Raw genomic sequence first — 23,277 nt, forward strand, 5'->3', positions numbered from 1 at the left:
CTGACCTTATGAAGAAGCATTGCAGTAAGGAGAAAATACCTGGTGATCCTGCCAACACTGCAGGCTTATCCTCTCTAAGCAGTGTTGCCATCTGTCTGAAGAAAGCCGAATAATAGATGAATAAAGTAATACCAAAAAAAAAGGTCCTGATTAAAGTTAACAAAAATATATCTTGCATATATAGTTATATATTAATAAAAAATATCTCAAAAATATAATATATGATAAAAAAAATGTATAAAATTTAATAAATATATAATTGGATTGGTACAATATATGAATGAATAGCTTAGCGTGATTATTCCTAACCAGGGTGACAAGATATCCTTCTGCTACTCTGGTACGTACTTAATAAGTAAGCATAGAATGACCGTATGGGCAAAGAAATTTCACATATTTCTCTATACCTTCAGCTACCCAGTAGAACCCATTGGGGATTCTCATTGGATCCCTCTCTCTCACAGACATCAAGTGACATACTTGATGATGGGCAGAAAAAACAAAAGCCTTTTTTTTTTTTTTTTTACTAAATCACTACATGAGAATATGAAAACCATAAAGCTAATCTCCCAAACTACTCCACTGAATTGCTAGAGGATCGGATTAGCCAGGACCCACTCTCATTAATAGGAATAAAAATACAAGGCAACCCTGACAGTTCTCGTGTACCACAAGACGGAATTTTATTCAGCATTCTTCACAGAAGTTCAAAATGATTAGTTCATTTATCTGCTGCAAAATAGTATTTTGCCCTATACTTCTGAACTCGGTTTTTCTTATAGCACACTGGCTGAATAAAAGAAAGTGATATATTCCCTTCTATTGTGTGCTACTTCCCTGTCCTCTTAGTAAACTCTTCTGAGCAGGTTACTCTCCTCCTGTTACATTGTTTATATCTTTCTTCCATTTGCAACCCCTTTTTATTGTACTGCTCAGCATAATATATGGGTGCTATATAAATACTGTTTATTAATATTATTAATAATAATAATAATAATAATAATAATAATATCAATCAGTTTTACCACTGCTAGTGATGTTTGCTGAGCAATGGTAATCCCTTTTTCTGATAACTATTCCAGGAGGTCCCAAGGTCCCCTTATTTGGTACAAATTGACATAAAGGCAAGGTAAGTTTAGGATAAGAAAGATACAAGGTGTGCTTGAGTCAGTACAAGGTTACTAAATAAAACACTGCACAAAGCAAAGGTAAAAATGAAAGTTCAATGATTCATAGCAATTATGAATCTCTTTCCTGTAGTTAATTCCTAAAACTAGGAATTCATATTCAGTTGATATATGTGCTGAACCTGCCTCTACCACCATTACTGTCTCCACACAGTGGAGAACAGTGTGCAACAAGGCATGTTAATTCAATAATGGGGAAAAAAGATCAGCTGAACGGAAACCACACTCTACATTGATGACTAGATTACAGATGAAAGTTTTTAGGAAAGTTAAAATTACCCTCCCTTTCAACAACAATCTTTACAGTTCAATTTTCCTGAGTTCAATAATGCTTTAAAATTATTATATATATATATATATATATATATATATATATATATATATAATATACTGCATAAAGCACACTTCTTTCAGTAAAAGTGTGCACAACAGAAGCTTTTGCTTGTTTACGCTGTATAATCAAATTAAATTTGATTTGAAGATCCTATTTTCAAGAGTCAAGACATTTTCAGGAAAATACTGTAAGACCCTTGTCCAGCGCCAATGCTCACTAGAGTCCCCCAATCTAACTCTGTATTCTTTACCTACAGCAAGCCTCTGCTGAGCTGTGGGAGTGTAGATGCACTGCTCGAAGCACACAGTTGTCCTAAGACTTCTGTGCTAAATGAATGGCATTTGGTAAAGGACAGAGGAGTAGAGTAAGGCAGGGGACACAATGGGAGGTCAGACAGCCCAGGGAGTAACCAGGGGATCTACAGATAACCCAGTACAGAAAAGTTCAGCAGTGGCAAGTCCGGAAAAGAGTCAGAGGTCATGCACAAGTAGGTGGTCAGTCAGCCAAACAATGTATCCAAGAGTAAAGACAAAGCAGAACTGGGGTCATAGGCAAAGGTCAGACTAGGCAGCATACAAATTACAGGGTCAGGAAACAGGCAGAATCAGCAACAGTAAATCTAACAGATAAACACACCAGCAGCAGGTCAGCCAAGCTAGAACGCAACACTGGAACATGCAATTGATGACTATGAGGTAGCCAAAGGCTATAAAGTTCTAGCAGTCAATGGCAGGGCAGGATTGAAGCCAGAACTAATCTGCTCACTGGCTGCACTAATCTGAAATATTCCTAATTTGCACACAGCCCCAGTCTGTGCTGGGGATGCTGATGAAAGTACCTCTCAGGTACAAGCTGCACAGCTAAAAAGAAGCAGGAGATGCTGCGAGCTGCACAGCAAAAGGCAGACAACTAATTTGTTAATGTCCTTTGCTGCCACAAGCAATGCCACTGGAGAGTATAAACAGGACGTGATATACTGGGGTGACTCATAGCAGGGGATAGCCAGCCATATAAGCAATCTCCTAACAAATACAGCTTATTACAGCAAATAAACTTTTCACATGTATTGTTTAGTGTTATAATAAACCCATCCTATAGTATATATTTAATAATATTATAGGACAATTACTTCTACTAGTTATGTCCATTAAAGTAGAGGGGAGACTCAAGACATCTTTCCTGCCACGACTGAATTTAGACTGCTAGGTAGTCCACACTCTAATTCAGTAAAGCAATGTAAAATGAAGTTATAGGTAATAATATTGACAAGAAAAAGACATTACAGTGCCTTACACCAGTTTATAGAAGTCACAATCACGAAGACTGCTGATTAGCTGTTATGCCTTACTGCACTTTACACATCCACATTTACCTTATTAAATAAAGGCCTTCAACTTTAATGGCTCCAAAAATTGCCATTATATTATTGGTTTTACTGTCTATGAAGTGCACTTGGCTGAAAAGTGAAGTAAATGATTCCGAAAAGAACTCAATAGAACAGTAAGCTGTTGGATAAGGGTTAAGAATTTTAGAAGCATCTGTGAGCAGGAAATATGCAAGTTTATTTCAAGTTGCAGCTAGAAACAGACGGAAAGGTGTTTGATCTACTTTGGAGCTAAAAATAGAACCAATCTTTTTCATCTAATGACAATATTTCAGACAGACATACACTTCCATGCCGCAGAAGCCTAAGTAATTTACAATGTCCTTGAAATCGACTTTCACGCTCAGGTGTTTCCTTAGTTCTAGTAAATTCACTTTGAAGCAATTTCTGCTATATAAACTGCTGAACTTTAAAGTATAATTGCTGTCTGGTCTACTGGCTGTATATGATGCCATGCTTTGGTTTGTAGAGCACAACCTATTAGGACAGAAGTACTTGCATTCACAATAGGACAAATTTAGTGCATAATACTTAGCAACTACCCACTTATGCAAGTCTTTGTTATTTGTCAAGTAAGTGGCCTCTTGAAATCCCATGAAATGCAAAGAAGAATGTCTAAAAAAGGGCTCCAGGCAAACAGCTAAATACACAGTGGAAATATGCAAAAGTGATAGGTTTTACCTTCCCAAAGATTTGTATTTATGTCTTTTCAGTCCTGCAGTTTAAACAGCTTCACCAAGCAGCATGATCAGGAGGATGACCTTACTTGCCTTTGCTGCAATTCAGCAAAGTTTGATTGCCTCACTGTCCCTGGTATGTTACCAGAGAGCAAATGAGCAGCAACTGTTTTCCCTCTGATCACTTTGCTCTCTTCTCACATTGTCACATGCAACATGTGCATGCAATACACCTGATTGGCTGCTAGTAATGCCCCCCAGATTTACAGTTTTATTGTTGCTGTATAGGAGGATAGAGCAGATTTTTAACCTCGAGACAAGGTGTTGCAAGTCAGATTGTAATCCCTTCCATCACAGGGTATCCTCGCCATACCTGCATTTTTCTTTGAGCTGCTCATGTGCAACATTCCCTAAACGTCTCTTTCTGCGTTTCCAGCTTTCTTTACAATGCTCTTATTTGTAGCCAGGGGAAAGAGATTGATGCGTCCATCATACCCCCCACCACACTAGCCCTTCAGCAGTGGGGAGGCATACAAAACTATGGACGAGGGCTATGGCCATACTTTCTGGGGCTTGTAGCCCCGATGAACTGGGGCCCTGCAAGTACAAGACCTGGTCACAATTGCAACATCTCATTTCTGTGCTCCATAGCAAGTGCTGTGGTTTCTATGATGCTTCCTTTGCCCCTGGCACCATGTTAATCAAAATACAGATACAAACAATGACACAGGATGAGGTAAGGACTCCACCCAAAACCGCTTACAATTTAAAAGGTGGGGGAAATTTGCACACAATTGGCTATGGCTATTGGCTATGAGTGCCTGTACTTTTCAAAGTATCATTGTTTTTAATGTTCATTTACTAAATAATTGTTTTTGTAGCTACAACAACTATGAAAATAGTGAGTAAGATTCTATTTATCACAGGCATGACCCATGTTTCTCTATCACATGCTTCCTAACATTATACAAGTAATGCAGAAACCCTGTCATCTGGGGCCTTAAGTTGGTTACTTTTCAAATGGATCAATCAGCTTGCCTAATCCATCTGTGCTTGCAGAGACATACCATTAAATCCTAAACTGCTAAAAGCCCTTGAGGAATGGCAGCTCTTTGCTAAGTCCAAGGCCAGCCTGTTCACAACAGCCCTTTGTATGGCAAACAATTCCAAATACTCTAAATCAACCCAATGAAAAGTATTCTGTGTGCATTTATCATACTTAGTCACAGGAAAAACCCAATAAAGTACATATGGAGGACTAAAGGATCATTGATCTCTGTGGAAATCAAAAGCCACAGACCATGCCAGAGTTCTTCTGGTATATAATAATAGCCTTTGTTTGGCTCACCTTTACAGTTTTAGGTAACTCAGCTAGAGACATATGCACACATGGAGGAAGAAGTATGACCTTTTACGTTTAACTTTTGCAGTTAATGAGCTCATGTATTCTGATAGCCAACAAAGCATTTGCATATCAAATAGCTTTTATAGATTACACACTGCCATAAAAAGATTTTAGCAGGATACTTTGCTTACACAAACTGCTGTTTAAATTGTTGTTTTCAGTGTTATGTTAATTAGGCAAGAGATGCAACATGCAAGCAAGCCAATGGTCAAATCTTACATTTTTTTGACAATATATAATATCTAGTAATTATAAGGTATTATTTATATGAACAATCTTTTTAAATATAGTTAGCAAATTACATAGGTTACTACATATGAGTGTGTACATTTCTGACACATACAACTAATGCACTTGGGATGTAACCATTTCATTAATAAAGAGTTCACATTCCATGGCTGCTGTCTGATTTTATACTGTTGGAATTATTTTATTTTACAGGAAACCATGCAGTCTAGAGGGTACTAACTAGTTACCCAATAATGTGAATTTCTGAATAAAGCCTGACCCATTCCTAACTCTAGCCAATCCTCATCAGGGTTTTACTTTATCTATTTATGTTGTGTATGGTGTCCAAATAATTTTCCAAGGGTTAGATGGACAAGAAGTAATAGATATTGTTTTATAATGAGGATAAAGATTGGAATACAACACATTTTGTAATTGAAGTTAATAACCTTTGTGAAAGGTGTGTTGCTGTCTGTGTTTTCCTATCCTTGTTATATCAGTTCCACGCATTTCTTTTCCTGTCACAAGGATAAAAAGTGAAGGGGAATCCCTCCAGTGTGGTTTCAGGCAGCAACAAAAGCCTGACAAAAATTCTGACACTTTTCCATGTGACTGCAGCTAAGCTTTAAAAAGACTAGTCACTTTGCATAATTAGGCCAAAGTGTCAGAGTCTTATTAAAACCCATTTCCAAACTACTTTTCCCTGCTTTTCTAAGCTTCTCCACCATTTTATTACTCTGCAAAAAAATAATTATATTTTTGTATACATGGGTCAGAGATTACACTGCTCAAGATTAACATGTGAAGGTAAACATAAGTAGCTAAAGTGACTTTTTATTACATTTTGGTTTGCTATGATTTCATAGATTGTCAAAAAAAAATAAACAGGTGCAAATACTGTTGCATTAAAATGACAAGATTTCAGTGCTTTTAGAAGTATGAACATTTATAATTAGCTCAATAGGGCTGACTGCTGAGCTTAAAGGTTAAAAAAAAGGTCTCTTCCAGTTCCAGGTCCTCTTTTACTTACTGTGGACCATTTCTAACAGCGATTTTAGAAGTGGCAAAGCAAAGAAACACATTCCAAGCTTGGCATTTCAGTCTCACAAATCCCCTAATCCTCTGTAAATTAAAAACCCTCTAAGTGCTATTGGGACTTGTAATATGAACTCCCATCTTGACACCAACAATAAATAGAGACTAGTCAAAGTAATTAATGTAAAACAGCTTTCTTAACACAGAATGTTATAACCTACAGGTAGTTAGAGGATAATGCATCTATACAGTAGCTTCAAATGAATATTAATTATTCTTACAAAACAAAAGACTTTGTCAGCTTAGCTGTACAGTAATAGGGATGTGAGCAAATATCTGTGAGATTAAGCTTGTTTGTATAATACAAGGCAAAATACAAGAATGTAATGTAGGATTTCTAAAGAAAGTAAAGTTGTGGTTGGGATAGAAGCAGGTTGATTTTAAGGATACAGTGATTGAGACTTACATTTTACTAGCATGGGTAAATTTCATTTTGTATTTACTGTAACCAAAAAAATCATAAAATATATTGTCAGAGGCTGTACTGTGCAATAATAGTCATATAAGGAACGGTATGGCATTGGGTCCAACACATTGACGAAAACAGACCTTTATTGAATAAATAAAGTCTGACCTATGGCTTGATGAAGGCTTAGTCACCCCCTTCCTCTTTTGCAGTAGGCACTGTTCGCCTTAATAAAGCATAAAAATTACTTTTAACAGTACCAATCACTCCCCCAGTACTATCTCCAAGCCCATTTATAGATCAGTTGTCAAAGTAGGTTGCAAGCAATGGCATACTATGGGTCAAGCTGGGATCCCAAATGGGCCAAAAGTTAATAAATACACTTAGTCTTTAATCCACAGGTCCTAATGTAGTTCTTAGCTTGCATGATAACAGCTTTTTCATCAATGGATTATTGTAAAATACAAATATTCATTGCCCCCACATGTAATTAGGAAAGATGTTGGCATTTACTACCAGGGATTTGTTACTAGGTAGATATACTTACCACCGTATTTTTAGCACCAGTCCTCCAAGCTAAAGAAATGACTGTCTATCCACAGCGTCTACTTTTGGTTTGAAATGAGACTTATCTCTTTTTGTTGTCCTATGGGATCTAGAGCCAGAAGAAGACCTGGCAGCATAATTGGTTTAACAAAGCAGGCTGTGGTAACTAAAAATGCATTCCAGGTATGGAGTTCTATTACCATTTTGACTGGTGGTAACAATAATTATCCTTATTTTAATGTATAGGAACAGTCATGTATTGCGGCTTATGCAGCAAGGTCTACACAGTACTTTTGGTTCCAACTGACATGTAGGACAGGAACAGCTCCTAGTTCACATTACCAACTGATCTATAGTATGTAGCTGGGATATTGATGTTATGCAAGATAGGGTGCCCAGATTAATATTTCTAAAAGTATTCTGTGCCTTCAAGCAAGGAATTTCCCATCAATTTATGCCAATTTTTCAAACATATTATATATGAGTATGCAGCCATGTATTCATATAACAGTTGCAGGTTCGGCTGCCAGCTTTTCTTTATATTGGTTGAGCTTTACTACTCATGCATGCAGCGTTGCAGAGTTGCTGAAAATAGCCCTTATGAAGCTGATGTCTTATCTTAATATCTGTCAAAAAGTTAAAGTATCTTATAAATTTAGTACAGTAACAAAAATATGCAAGAATATGCAGGTAAACGTCTGAAAGTTTATTTCGTATTGTTTAGGGTCACCACTGATAAAAAAAAAAAAAACTCTAAATACAGGCTCATAAAAAAGCACTATACATACCTTGTACATTGTAAATGTTAAGTACAGAGCTTTTCTAAAAATCAACCATTGCCCAAAGTCTGATGGATTACTGCATTTAAAGTATTGCTCTGGCCAAAAATCCCAAATAAACAAGAAAATGTATAGCCTAAAAGGTAACAACCCAAAATCTAAAAATATTTTACCACTATTTTTCCGCTACTTGAATGTTCAGTACCGGATCAAATTCAAGTCTTTCCACCACTTGCGTTTACAAATACATTTTATGATGTAATAAAGATTGCATAGCTGCACAATTGGCTCCTTTTAAAAAACAGGGAATTTGGCATTTCTTCAAAGATTCCCTGGTAGGAATCACATGCCATTGAATACATGGACCTGGAAGATTTCCACAAAGGAATGTTTGAGGGAATGTCAGATTCTCTGTTTTATAAATAGAGCCAAATGTGTGTATTTTCTTTTATCTAAGAAGAGCTCTTTATAAATAAAAAAAAAACGTGTACATGGTAATGCAAATTAAACAGGGCATTTATCGATCTAGTATCTAGGACTTATTTATCCTTGTATTGTGTTACTGTATACCTATAGTGCATCTATAGCAAAACATTTTTGTTTTGTATTTTGGATAGCACAGGGAAGGATGAGAACCCGTCAGTTAATACTTTTGTTGGAGGCCTCATTAGAGAGAGTCCTTTACTTCCTGTCTGGTTAGAAGACAGTATCCCTTTGCCTCGTATTCCAGCTGCCTGGACACTATTTGACAATAATTGAATTGAATTGAACAGTAGAACTGGACTTTTTGGCTCTTAACTTGAACAGCCAACAGCCACAGGAAGTAAATGGAAATATCTCTATTAGAGCCCCAAGAATGAAGTAACACATTACAGGAGTTCTAACCCTTTCCCATTTTATCCAAACACTGCTTGATAACACAAATATCCAATCTGCCAATCACATGCCAGCAACGCAATGCATTCAGGTGATGTAGACATAAACAAACAACCAAACATCAAAATGAGGAAGAAAGGTGAAAAGTGAGTAAACATGACATGACATGGCTGTTTGTGTCAAGCTGGTTGGTCTGAGTATTTCAGAAAGTTCTGGCCTGCTGGAATTTTTATACACAACCATGTTTTCTACTGCAAATAGTCTGAAGAAAGAAAAATATTCAACGAGTTGCAGTTATCTGTTGAAAATGACTTGTTGTTGCAAGAGACGTAGTAGACTGGCCAGACTGATTTGAGGTTATAGAGGGGCAACAGTAACTCAAATAACCACATTATATAACTAAGGTATGCCACTACTTGTACTCAAACCCCTCAAACTTTGAAGCAGATGGACTAAGCAGCAGATCACACGGGATGTAACTCCTGTCAGCTAAGAAAATAAACCTTAGGATAAATTTTGCACAAGCTTACCAAAATTGGACAAAGAAGATTGGGTAACATTACCTGGTCTTATGAGTTTGGATTTCTGCTGCAACATTCCAATGGTAGGGCCAGAATTTGGTGATAACAACATTGTATCAATGGTTCAGACTGGTGGTGGTGATATAGTGCTGTGTGTGATATTTTCTTGGCAGACTTTGGACATCTCAGTACCAACTGAACATCAATGAAAAACAGTCTGACTTCATATTTTTTCTGACCATGTCCACCCCTTTACATTAAACATTTAACCATCACAGCAAACCAGAGAATGTAGATGATAAGTTCATAAGGTCACAACTTGAAGGATTTGGTTCAGGCTGGTGTTAACCTCTAACCAACCAAAGAACAGTAGCAATAGATTTAGACTTGAAAAGCTTCCAAATGCACTGATTGCAGTTTTACATTAATTAAAATATGTTTTAGAGTCAATTCTGTCATTTAGCATCTCATTTAACAAACGTATGTAACCATAGTGATAGTGACCCTTAAAATATTGCATTAATTAGACTATGTATAACAACAGTGTTTTTCTGCTCAGAATAATCTGTTCTATAAAAAGGTATGTTTTGATCATTCAAAAATAAAGTTAAGGAACGTTAATGTAAAGTTAAAAGTAAACATGAGCCCAGATCATGCCTACTAATGTTTTCAGAATAGGCCATTAAAGAAATGTAAAACGAACCCCCATTTATCTCCATATCAGTATGTATTCTGAAGAAATACTTTTAGGAGTTTACAAAAAGGCTGGTGGTGAGGTACAGTGTTTGGTATGGATGGCGGCATGACTCCATGTTTGAGTTTTGAGAAAGGACCAACCACATGCAACTTTTTACATATGAGTGGTCATTTAGGAGAGTGGGCATACGTCTGTGGCCAGCACTAGCAGCTAGCTAAAGTCTAGTAAGTTTGTTTTAAAGCAGTTTTTTGGATTACAGATCTGGCCTACAGTATATAAATTAGCCCTGTTGTGTTTTTGCCCTAATGAAAACAAAATACATAAATACATTCTAGTTACAAGCAGTGAAATAAGCATCATTTAAGCTCATTTATTTATTCTGCAGTGCAGTTTAGCATTAGCAAATGTGTCCGTGGTTAATACTATGGCTGTCTCATCCTTTTAAGCAGAAAAAGTTTGCATGCTAAAACTTTTTAGAGTCTCCGGGCCTGATTTTGGAAGTATATGCATCCCCATTTACACAGAGGCATGTGCAACCAGGTCTAACAGCTAAAGGTAAACTTGTATTTTCAAAATGGGATTGTCATTAAAATGAATATTATTGTTTGTTTATATAACGATAAAATATTACTTAGCACTTTACAGAGTCTGTAGTCATGTCAAATTTGTGCCTTGGAGAAGCTCACAATATAATGTTCCCACCACAGTCTCGGGCTACTTTCCTTACATAATCTGAACACTATGTTTAGAGGAAGCCAATTAACCTACTATGTTTTCTGTGATCTGATTGAAACCTCATGCAAACACAGGTAGAACATACAAATTCTATGCAGAGAGTGTCCCGCAAAAGAAAGATTGTTAACCACAAAGCCAAAAATTCAAACAAAACAACACAGTAAACATATGGCTAATGCACTAAAACATATAGTGTGCCAGGCATCACATGCTTTTCCATGACAGTTTAGTAGTCATGTACCTGGAAAGAGCCATAGTTAATGGTATAGAGAGATAGTGCAGGGCACATTACACACATGCATTAGCACTGGAAAGAGTGCACACTTCATTTTATACACTCCTGCCTGTTGCATGGTTGTATATTGATAATAACTTTTAAATACATTCTATTACTATCAACATTGTATATGTTTTTTTGCAACTACCTAAAGATCATCTTCAACAACTAAACTCAGAAAAATTCTAGGGAAATATGGTTAGAAATGATATGGTGGATAACTAAACGGATGGGCAGTACAACTATTGTCATATCCTATGGAGGAAGACGCAGCATGTTGCTTTCCACTCATCCTTCCTATCCCCCTGCCTTGGTCTTGTTCTTTTTAGTTTCTACTTTAAAGATTATCTTCTGTTAAAAAAAATCTGAAATATTTTAGAGAAATATGCTTGAAAAAAACAAGAAGAGGAATAAAGAAACTTTAATGCCATATATCAAACTAGACTAAAAATAGGAAATGGAATAAATTCCTCTTTTATCAAAATCTAATGCAACTCAAAGCAGCCAGATTTTCTTAAAAATGAAATGGTTTCAATTCAGTCAACAAGGAACTTTAAAGCGATTAACACAACTGCCACAAATCATGTGGTTACCAAACTCCCCTGTATAAGCACATTAGGCCTGATTTACTAAAGACTGGAGAAGATAGACCATTTTGGGTGAAACATGGTGATGCAGCAAACCTGGAATGATTTTCTTCAAAACAGTTTGCTATTTAGTAAGTTATTTCAATCTTTGACCGGGTCATAGATAATAGTGAGAATAACTAAAAGTACAAGATCATTGCAGCTGTGCAATTACGGTTATCTATAAGAAAATTATTTTATTACAAAACTTTAATAAATAAAATACATTTCAGGTTTGCTGGATCACCATATTTCTCTTATGATGGTCTATCTTCTTCAGTTTTAATGAACTTTCCCATATTTGGCCTATTGATAGTGATACATTTTTTCACTCAGTCACAGAAAGGGTAAATAATCATTTGTGATCTTCTTTAATCTTATGTATGTACAAGTGTCCTAAAAAATCAGAGAGAAGGCTGTTAGTGATCCACACTGTTTGATCTTTATTGCCTGAAAAATGTCATTAATCCTGCTTTCATTCATTCTCTCCATCCATCCATCCATTCATCCATTCTCTTCATCCTTCTTCATAGCAAGAATCTGCTTGGCAGACAGTATAGTAAATGAGATCCATATTTTTATGGAAGGATCACTAACAACAGTATTGTGTACCTAGCATTAACTGCTAAAACAGCTTATCAAACTGATCACCTAAGGCCAAGGAAAATAAAAAGAACAATACACATTTTATATTGACATTTAAAAGGATTATCACCAATACATATATATACATTCTTTACATATATCTGGTCCTCTCACTTTAAAATGGTTTAGAGCTTTAGTGACTTAAAAAAGAAACATCAGACTGCACTTAATACAGTCTTCAGAATGAATGACATTATTCACCCGCAGGCTATATACAGTAATTAGGTTATTTGCAATTAAATATTGAAAACTATAGACCAGTGAAATTCACTGAGAGCAGGGCACACAATTACAATGAATATATCTTTAATGGCATGATCAGACTCTGAGGTTTAACATATGTCAAATTTATGTAAACCCCAACAATAAACTTATTTTATTTGCTCCCTTTTGATCTTTTAAATGCTGCACAATAAATTTATTTATTTTCACACTCACAGTGTAAACATTTTACAATTAGAAGCTTTAGAAGCTTCAGCAACTAAGATAGACCGTCTTGGCTGGAGGACATTCAGTATCATCTAGGCCTTTCCTCTCCAACCTGACTGTCCCTGAACCCTCCCATTTATTATAGTTCAGTTCCATCTATCATGGAGGCTTAGAATTATACATGCGTATTATCTATGGAAATCAGCATGTCAATACAGTCCCTGAAAGAATGCCCACTCTTCCAGAATGATATTCACCAATCTAGGTATTTAGATATTTGCATAATTTCCCTCTAGAGCCAACTCACAGCTCACTTCAGTATTCTTGATCTATGTACTGACTTAGAGTGCCATGATCTTTTAAGGTACACCTTGTTAGTCACTTCTACTAGTCACGATCTTCCTGCATTGCACAAAGAAACACAAAGATCCAGAGATGATGTCACTGGCTCTAAATTAAAGTATATAAAAAATAGAAAACTTTTATCTAAAAGGTTTATCAACATGAGGGGAAGATTGAAGAACCGGGAAAGGCAAATAAAATCAGATTTAACGTTGGCTTTAAAATGTGTCACTACTTTTTGCAATGTATTGTTTAATAAAATAAGTGTTTAAACACCTTATCAGGATTTTATTTCTAGCTGTATCCTAAATGGTTAGATTAATCTCTGTCTCAACAGGTAATTATGTCAGGAAAACAGAAAGTAGTCCAAAATATGAAAGTTCCCACAGAAATGACATCTGTTTCAGTGATAACTGTCTAAGCTAGGATTTTTTTCACACTTTAGAGAGATATTTTAATGAAGTAGCCCTGCCTCCCCTCTACACTAACCTAAATTTACACACCCTCCGCATCCATAATTACAATGATCTAAGCTCTGATGCCTGCATCTGTGTAGTACAGCCTTATTAACTTTTATATGACACACTATATTCTTGTATACCTTGTTGGGAAATGGAAAATAGAACTGAATAAGTCTGTAATGCACAGGTTTTTGCAGCATAGTGGTGCAGGTTGTAGACAGATGTCAGACTCAGTGCCTAGATCTTGGTAAGTCTTGGAAGTGAAGATTGCGTTGGTTTAGGTCAGTAGGGAAGAAGGGTGGTTTAGTGTACTTCATTTAAAGTATATGTATCCTTTAACTGTAGAATTAGTAAAAAGAAATCTCTCTGGTGGGACAAGAAAATTGTCACAGGTTTTCTTAACCATTTCATGTTGATCTAACACTTTATTGCTGTCCTCCCCTGCTTAGTCTATGTGTTTATTCCATTTACACAGTCCCGTTCTGTGATAGCTTTTGAACTGTGCAGCTATAGCGAAATAGCATAACTCAATGGAAGTTCTTGATATTCGCTAACTAGACTTTCCTCCCAGCCAATCACTGAGCTCTTTTTTTGCTCCAATAAGCAAAAGGAACTTGATGGAGCTTTGCTGTCTCCGCATTGTGGCCAGACTTTGATGAAATGGACGGGCCACAAAGTGCACAGCACAGTATAACAGAAAGCAAATAGTGATATTTGCTTTCTATATTTTAGAATTCATATCTCCACTTTAGACTTAAAAGTTTGTATTTACTCCTTTAAAGTAAATCACATTAAGTAGTATGAAAACATCATACCCAGGCTAAGATTACAGTTCACCTTATAAGTTACCTCTACCAAAGACTTAAAACTTCTGTATTTTACTCCCTTAAAGGAAATCACATAAAAGTGTGAATACATTATAACTAGGCAAATTCCAATTGACATGATGTTCAAGATGAATATTTCCTCAATGGATTTTTTTCTGGTGTAACCTCTGTGATGTATGAATACACTTGTGTGTATGAATGGGCTCATATAACATTCTTATAAAACAAACCAAGTGGCAGCACACAGGCATAAACCAGCTACATAGGACAGATTCTTACTTTAAATGCCCTTACATGCAGTAAAAATTCCTGTATTGTATTTCAGGAAGATACATAAGTTTAAATAAACCCTAAAGCCTGGTCTTGGTGGGTTGTTTAGGATAGAATTAATTTTTTAAATGGACTTCACCCACACATTTTTCCAGTATACTACGAATATAAGTTATCTAATATAAGTTATCTGCTGATCCCTTTTTCTGACTACGGTATTTATTGTTGAGGAACAAGGATTCTGTCAAGGTGACAATTGTTATCAGACAAAAAGATTATGTTTATAATTTTTGTAATGGAATGAAACAAAAAATTATAATTGGTTGGTGGTAAAATAAAGTAATAGCTACTATCAAATAGTAAATAGAAGTGACCCACAGAAAGCAATTAAATGTTACTTTGAAGACAATTGTTAGTTCAGAGAAAGATGATTTCTAATTGGTTACTGTGGGACTTAGACATCAGCATGCTTTGTTATTCAATAAAACCTTCAACAGAAAACTTTTAAAAATAGTATGTTAAAAGCAATGATATCCTGGCTAGCACACATCATATAGTCTGACCTATTACAAATTTAATGGCCTCACATTTCGTGGATTTTTCCAATTACTATTGTACCCTGCTCAACTTGCACAGTGGAATTGTTAGCTATTGACGTGCAATGAGATAACCTGGAATAAATGCAAAACAATATAATTTAAAGATAACAAGACTTATCCACAAAATGCTTTGAGACAAATGAACACCCTAGAATGATTTTGTAAATGTTATTTTGTTACAGCAGCACTAGTGCATATCAATAGCTAGAACATTTTTGTAAGATATTGTAATTACAGGCACAATTCTAATAAACTTGCAGCTATTAATATTCATTATAAAATTATCATCACTTTAATAAAAAAAAAACAGAAGCAAATCATTTACTGTAAAGGAAATGCTTACTCTAAGTATACTATTTCTGGGTTAATTTCACAGTTACTAACTAATACAACAAAATTACAACAAAAACACACATTTCAAAGTAATGTTAGAGTACCTCCTGCAAGGATCCGTTCTTCAAGGTCAGCCATTTCTTTCTTGTATGCTTTCATAGCAGCCTCTTTAAAGCTGGGACGAATACGTTTTTTCTTTGGGACTTCAACAATTTTTTCAGGTACATTTTTGTTTTCGTAATCATTTTCTGTCACATCATAAAATATTTCACATTCAGGCTCCAAAACATCCCCCTGGACCAGATCATCACATGGGGTGTCATATCCATCCATTTGTAGACTGGCAAACTCTGCATCATATGAAGCGTTTTCATACTCTTGATAATCTTGTATCAGCTCCAAATTCTCATTTGTATTGGTGCGGTTTTCAAGTTTAGCAAGAACTTGTTCCATCACCTCTACATAATCAGCTCCATTCTCATTACCAGCTGCTGACTCACTATAATCAACATCATCATCAGCTTTATAATAATAAGGTTCTGTATAGACATCAGAGTCAAGAGTTGTGCTGGATTCGTTAGCTGTAGACTGTGACAAAGTCCGAAATCTGCCCATAAATGAAGAACCACTTTCATCATAACCACTTAAACTCTGAGTGCTTTTATTCCAAACAACTTCCAAAGCTGATTTGGCCCGCTGGAGAGTAGAGCCAAACTTAGGAAAGCTGAAGGTTTTATCTGAGAGATCAATACTTAGTCGACTGTGCCAGGATTTTGGTGGTGCATCTTCTGAGTCATCACTTGGCAACTCACTCTGGCTGCGATACATCATTGGCATTCGTGTTTGGTTCTGGTAAATTTCATTGGCATTTGTTTCACTATAGGAGGCATATTCACTAGTCCATTGATTTTGTGCTGCAGTGCATATTTCTGGGCAAGATGGGGAATTGCTATCAAGTGTGTAGTTGTAGTTTTCTGTGTTGTATGGAAGATCTGTACTTTGGCACTTTTCGTAATTGTTTGCATAAATTTCCATCTGTTGATTTGAAGGGCAGTTTACATTATAGGTAAAGGCATGTTGGGTAGATGTGTCAAGACCAGAATCAGTTCCTTGATCTAGATGGTGCCATTCCTTCCAAGGAGATAAATCACCACGTAGTGAAAGTTGAGAATCACTGTAGTGGCTACGGTCTCCTGAAGCACAAAGTATTCCATTGCTAACACCACTGTCAACAGTTTCAGTATTCTCTATTTCATTTTCCTCATGATAAGGCTCTGCATCAGTACCAAATGCTTGTTCTTGTGAACTTGCACACCAAGTTGATGAACTGTCTTCAGGTCTCCTTTGCCATAGTTCCCTATCTGAAGAAGACAACAAGGAGCTGCCATTGGTTCTTACAAAATATTGATTTTCTGAAAAGTCCTCGGAGTAGGACTGGCATAACTTTGAAAAATCTGATTCAGAACGACTAAGTTTGGGAGTAGAAAAATCAGTCTGTGAATGCCACAAAGGAGTTGAATCGCTGTAATATACTTTGCTTTTTTCTAAGCTATCAGATACTGGGGACTGCAAATTAAGATCTCCATAGTCATCTTTGCTTTTATAAGTGGAATCAGTCGTTCTATGAGGTTTTTTATTGTGTGATGATTGGCCACCCCTTTTAATCCCAGTTGATTTCATCTGACCTTCTGATTTGGAAATTGTTGCATAACTGTTTCTGTTGATATCAGGTCCAATTTCCTTGTCACTGTCATCCTGACATTCCCATTCATCATGGTTAATCTTTGGCTCCATGGCAGAAAATTTCATATCCATACTCTCATAAGTCTGAGAAGAAGGTAGTACCTTTTCTTTTTTACCTTTTAATTCATGTGAAATAATATCTGTAGAAACCCCTATTCCAGTTCCCTTTAGTTTGTAACATTTTTTTAAAACTAAATCTCTGTCTTGTTGTGTACCAAAATAAACAAGGATCGGTCGAGGCTTTGCATTTGGACAGTCTCTTTGATGTCCTATTCTGTGTGCAACTTCAATTTTCATATTGTTTTGTGCATCCGCAAATCCCATTTTCTCAATTAGAATTCTATAAACAACATTTTCACAAATTTCCCCTTTTTCTTCAGGCACATTTAAAAACCTAAGACTGACCTTACTACTGTGGTGGCCCAACTGTTTAATATAGTCATGGATATCCCGAGTTTCCCTTCTTGACTGTACAAATCCTGTTCTCAGCTGTTCGATCTCACTTTGTACAACCTCAACACTACTAGAAATTTCGTCAATTGATTGCTTTAAAGAGTTCACATGTCCTCTTAATTCTGAAAGCTCAGTTTCAATTTGACTTATACCCTGCAGTTCTTTGAAGATCATTTCCATGACATCATGGGTTTGACTTATGCATCCTGTTGAACTAAAGCCAGGTTCTAGGGTACTGCTTTTCTGTTGACGGACTGTTCTGTCCAGGGACTTGCTTCGTAACCCCCATGTTTTCTTCCATGTGCTTACTTCTGAATCTGAGGAAACACACTCTTGACTCTTTTTCCATTTTCTAAGTTTGCGAAGCGCACCCATTTTTAGACTATGTAAAGTACGTTCACCGTCAGAACTTCCATCAGATGGAGCTAAACTGCTCATACTTTTCCTGTTTCGCCTTACTGGCATGGTTTGAGATGAGTATTCCTTGGTTGTACTGCCAGCCCTTGTTTCACTTAGAGATTCAGAGAATGAGCTATCAAGAGAAGATACTTCTTGAAATGCATCCTCGTTATTATTGCCAGTTAGAATAATATTCTTTTGCAGCCCATTGGCAATTGCTACCCGATAACTGAAAGTTGGAGAAAGTGAAAATTCCTTCTTCACTGTATCTTCTTCAGTTGATAAATTGCATGAAGAAGAACATTTAGCGATTTTCTTTACTGTGCTTTTTATGGTAGTTGAAATGTTGGGATTTTTGTACAGGGTAAATTGGGAAATATCCTGTTCCTCTTTGCTTGGACTCTCTTTCTTTTTAGTAGGATTCCCCAATTTCTTTGTAAACATTCCTTTGCAAAGCTTATATATATAGGAGAAAATCAGGCTCTTCAATAGGGCAGAAACCATCAGGGGAACTTTATATGAAACTATAATTGCAAAAAAAGGTAACACTAGCTCCTGAGAAAGGTTTGTATGTCCACAGCACGCACAGCTGTAGCACAAAAAAAATTGTACGTGTTACAAAGAGTGTCCTGTGGAAGGACCACAAGGTCTGTAGGCTGACGCTCCACTTCTCATGATTTCTGGATGTGTCTACAATGAAGGGAATTTTTATATCATTGATAGGTAATCAGAACATACAAATAATTGATTATCAATGCAGACAGCAAGCAATGCATGCATAGTCTTTTGGGTGATGTAGCAAGGTCAACAAACACATAATGTTAAACAGTTTTCTGCATGCTTAATAATTTTATTCTGTATTTATCCTATTTAACTAATTGTTACGAAACATTGATTCTTTAAGCCCCACTCTAGTCATAAGGTTTTTTTTAAATAATTTGTTAATTGGTTTTCAGTAGAGTGTCCCACGATAATGGTTTAAACTGTTCAACTGATGTCTCTCCCAATATAAAAAGATTTCTTCTTACTAATTAATGGGTGTCCGCCAGAACACAAAATTAGGACAAAAATTCCTACTTTCTGTTTGTGTGATGGGTATCAGGTAGAGCAGAGAGTAAGGTCAGATCAGTCCATTTACATTCTTTTATGATTTCAGACAGAACAGGTAGTCGGAGAAAATCCAAGATCTATTGGACTAGAGAAAGACAAAATTATCTCCCAACCTGTTAGTTGGGTGTCAGACAGAATTCAATGAATTCCCTGACTACTTGCCTAACTGAGGGGTTTTGAACAGTAAAATAGATGAAATCCCTAACTTGGCATACAACCAGCTACGAAAAACACATACCATATACTCCAATATAAAATGACTGTTAAAGAGCAATGGGAAAAAACAAGGTTGATGGCCACTAGAATGGAGTTAACACAAGTAACCATGTTTATTCCATGCTTCTGTTCCCTGATCCATTCTGTGCATAGTGGGACGGACCGTAGAGTAAAGGGTAAAAGAAGCAAAGGGACTTTTAATAGGGGAAAACACAGGCTGCTGAAGACAGGAAACTGGGAGAGTGGCAAGGTGTAGATGGGTAACTACTATTAATGAAATTATAATTTTGCATTATGTGGTAAAAAAATGTCAGTTTATACTTGAGTATATATGGTATTGGGTGGAAATTTTGTCACAGCATATTACTCCCTACTGGACCTCTGTGACGAGGATGATGTAACCCCTGTGCGTGTGCATACGTTTTATTATCCCCCAGCTAGCTCTATATGCTAATCATCTCAGTTATTGAGGGTTTGCATGGCCTTACAGCACCCCTAATGATAAGAGCACCCCTTCTTAGTGGAATCTTTTCCATGCTGAGCATTTTTGAATAGTATACCTTCCCCACTGTGCTCTGGAGATTCTCTGATCACAGCCTGCCTGCCATACAACCACAATGCCTAATATTTAAAATCTTCCCAGCTGACCTTTTAGCACTTCATGTATGCATGGCTGAAACTGCATCAACTTTAGTATGTTTAACCTAAAATGTATGTGCTTCAGTGGAATGCTTGTCTGCACCCTGGTAACCCATTGACCCAAATTCAAAATATGCTCAAAATGGTAGTGGTGGTGGTGGGGGCAGTCACTAAGGCTGGCTGCATAATTGTCGTGATTATCATTTAAGCACATCTATGAGTTGAGGACAATGAAAAACAAAAAAATAAATCACAACCTTGGAAAACAGATGTTACACAATGATGTGAATGAAAATTTGTAAAACAACTGAGGATCTGTCAAGAAGGTACATAAAGTCTATTTAGAAAGCTCATTCTCTCATCAATGTTTTTAAATATATATTTTTAGACATCTATTATATTAATGTTAGGCTTTTCTATTTTTAGCTTATGAATATCCTTGCCTAATTTCATTTTAACAGGGAATATTTTGAATCCTTATGGCAGGAGTGATTCTTGCCAGAAAATGGCAGAAATGTTTTTATCAAGTTTTATCAACCAAATGCAAAGTGGCAATGTGCTGCCCAGTAGTTTGTCTATCTCTGCTTCCTGCAGGCAGTGACTTAGGTGCTCACAAGCATATAAACTGTATATAAACCCTAAATCTGTTTTTGGTATGTTTGGCATCAAGCCTCACTGTATACAATTTTCCTAAATAAACCATTTTGTGATTAAGTAGCTAAGTTTCTTACTCTACCACTAACTGCACTTTATGTTGCAAGGCGACAACACTCAGTCATTGTCTTTCAATTAGTAAAGGTGTGGTCAGCATGTGGGCTCTCCTTCAATTGGCCGTTGGGTTTACATGCTCTTTAATTTTATGCATTGCTACTTTGTATTGCAGACTTTTGGCCAAACCTGATGTGAGTATGTGTACACATGCCTTGACATTTGTAGTACAAAGTAGTCAAGAACCCTGTGAAGGAAACTTAAAAGGCTGGTATATGTAATACTACCACAGCAAGGTAACAGGCCACTGTAATAAGTGCATTAGGTATATTATTGAAAATGTCGGTGTGGTGTTTATGTGTGGGGCATGGGGTTAGAGCACAATAATGATTAGGAGCTGAGCATGCGTCAGCTGCTGCATGAACATTTGCAATTCTGCACTGAAGCAATATAGTAACTAAAGATACCATATATGCTGATTTTGGAAGATCTGGATTATCAAGACATTGATCTACAATAGAAGGACTGCACAAGGAAAGCTCACATACTTACAACAAATAAGCCATTATCACTGATTTAGATTTTGTTGTTTTTTTTATCTATTCATATCCTAAATTAGTATCTTGGCAAAACATTTACTTTAAAGACCTGCACAGCCTTTCTATTTTGATCTTCAAGATTTTTGCAATAAAAGAAGATTTTTGCAAGAAGAAGAAGGTTTAGAGAATGTTCACTTTGCAAAAGTAAAGTTTCACTTTGTGAAACTAAGTGAATGAGATGAAATTCAGTGAAAATAACCTGTGTAAAAAATACCCACTCATGAACACAAAATAAAATACACTGGTAAACTAAACTTGAAAAAACAAACAAATTGCAAGCAGGCAGTTCTTTATTGCTAAAGGAGCACTTCGCTGCCCTTCAATAAAACAAACTTATCTGCCTGTTCACAATCTTCTGTTGAATGAACACTGAGCTTTCAATTTGCAGCTCAGTATATGAACCCAGCATACATGGGTTCTGAGAATGAGATTGTCCATAGTAAGAGTTGCAATACGTAAGAGTTACATCATTCTGATTTGGTCTATCAAGATGGCTGGAAACCCAAAAGAAAAGGAGGTGAAGATGTTAATGTTTGTGATGGGGATGAGTTTGAATCTTCTTTAAAGTCTGCACAGCTTTTTTTCATTCACTTTTTCAAAGTGAACATTCTCTAATCCTAAATCAAACCCACCATGTTTGCAGCTGACAACATAGCCCCTAGTGCACAATCAATAAGACTTTCCTCTCCAAAGGCTAGGAAGCTTTTAAATCTTATCCAGATATTGTCCTGTAAACCTTTACTTAGGCTGTGTCAAAAGCTTAAAAAATGGGATACAGGAGTTTATCAGATGTGCAGTAAGGTATTAAACAATTAACAGAATTTGATGAGTTTGAGCTTTTTAGATAACTTTTCAGTACCGCAACAAGTTTATTACTAAAATATAAGAAAATAGATCCACTTGTAAATACAGATATGTGTGCTCTGTGTAACAAACACATGAACAGCATATGTAATTTCAGCTGGATGGAACAGATTAAATAAATACATACATGTTCAATTCTATCCAAAATTGTCCACCTGAAAATTAAAAGATAGCAGTGTTAAGCAAAAATCTCTATCACAACTGAGGTTAAGCATAAATGATGTAGGGGAAATACAGAAAACAATAAAACATGATCAGTCTTTATCTAATGAGGTAATGGATGGAGAAGGTGTAATGCACTGCTACCATGACAGTGATCTATTTTGCTTGTCCTTAGGGATCCTTAATCCAGACATTTAGATCTGGATGTGTCTGTTGCTTCCCTGTAATAATTCCATACAATACACATGTATCAGTTTACTGTCATTGTTGGCAGCAATGTTAATAAAAAAACAAAAATTAAATTTACTTTTTTTATCAATGCTTTACTATATTTAAGACGGGATAACTACTCAGTTTACACTATATGAAATTACGATATTTATGCATGGTTTAGTATGTTTTGGTGTACTATAATTCATAAATAACATGTTGGAAAGAGACATTACTCTGGATAAAAGATCCCAGTTGGATTGGGTTTGCTAGCCTGTGGCTTTGGAATTCTATGCAGCGTACTACTTCCTTTTGGTTCATCTGTAGCATTTTATATTTCAGATACCTCTAAAGTAAAATACAAGGTATTTCATTCACATAGTCTCCTAAAGAGACATGGTCAGCTTATTCAAAGTAAAAAAACGAAGTCCTCCCCATCTTCCAATAGCTCAGTGATATTCAACTTGCCAGAAATGCTCTGCCACTACTTCCACT

At 36.2% G+C, this 23,277-nt stretch overlaps 1 protein-coding gene across 1 annotated transcript in view; it reads right to left on the bottom strand.

Annotated features, from left to right (window-relative positions):
- UNC13C (unc-13 homolog C) overlaps positions 1–23,277 on the bottom strand; it is a gene marked incomplete in the record, with an annotated part of 288,759 nt that overhangs the window by 259,996 nt on the left and 5,486 nt on the right. The window contains 2 exon segments of the mRNA XM_072402358.1: positions 15,784–18,964; positions 22,538–22,565. Coding sequence (XP_072258459.1) covers positions 15,784–18,778 — 2,995 coding nt within the window.

Source organism: Pyxicephalus adspersus, chromosome 2 (genome assembly GCF_032062135.1).
Source record: "Pyxicephalus adspersus chromosome 2, UCB_Pads_2.0, whole genome shotgun sequence".
Taxonomy (NCBI): Eukaryota; Metazoa; Chordata; class Amphibia; order Anura; family Pyxicephalidae; genus Pyxicephalus; species Pyxicephalus adspersus.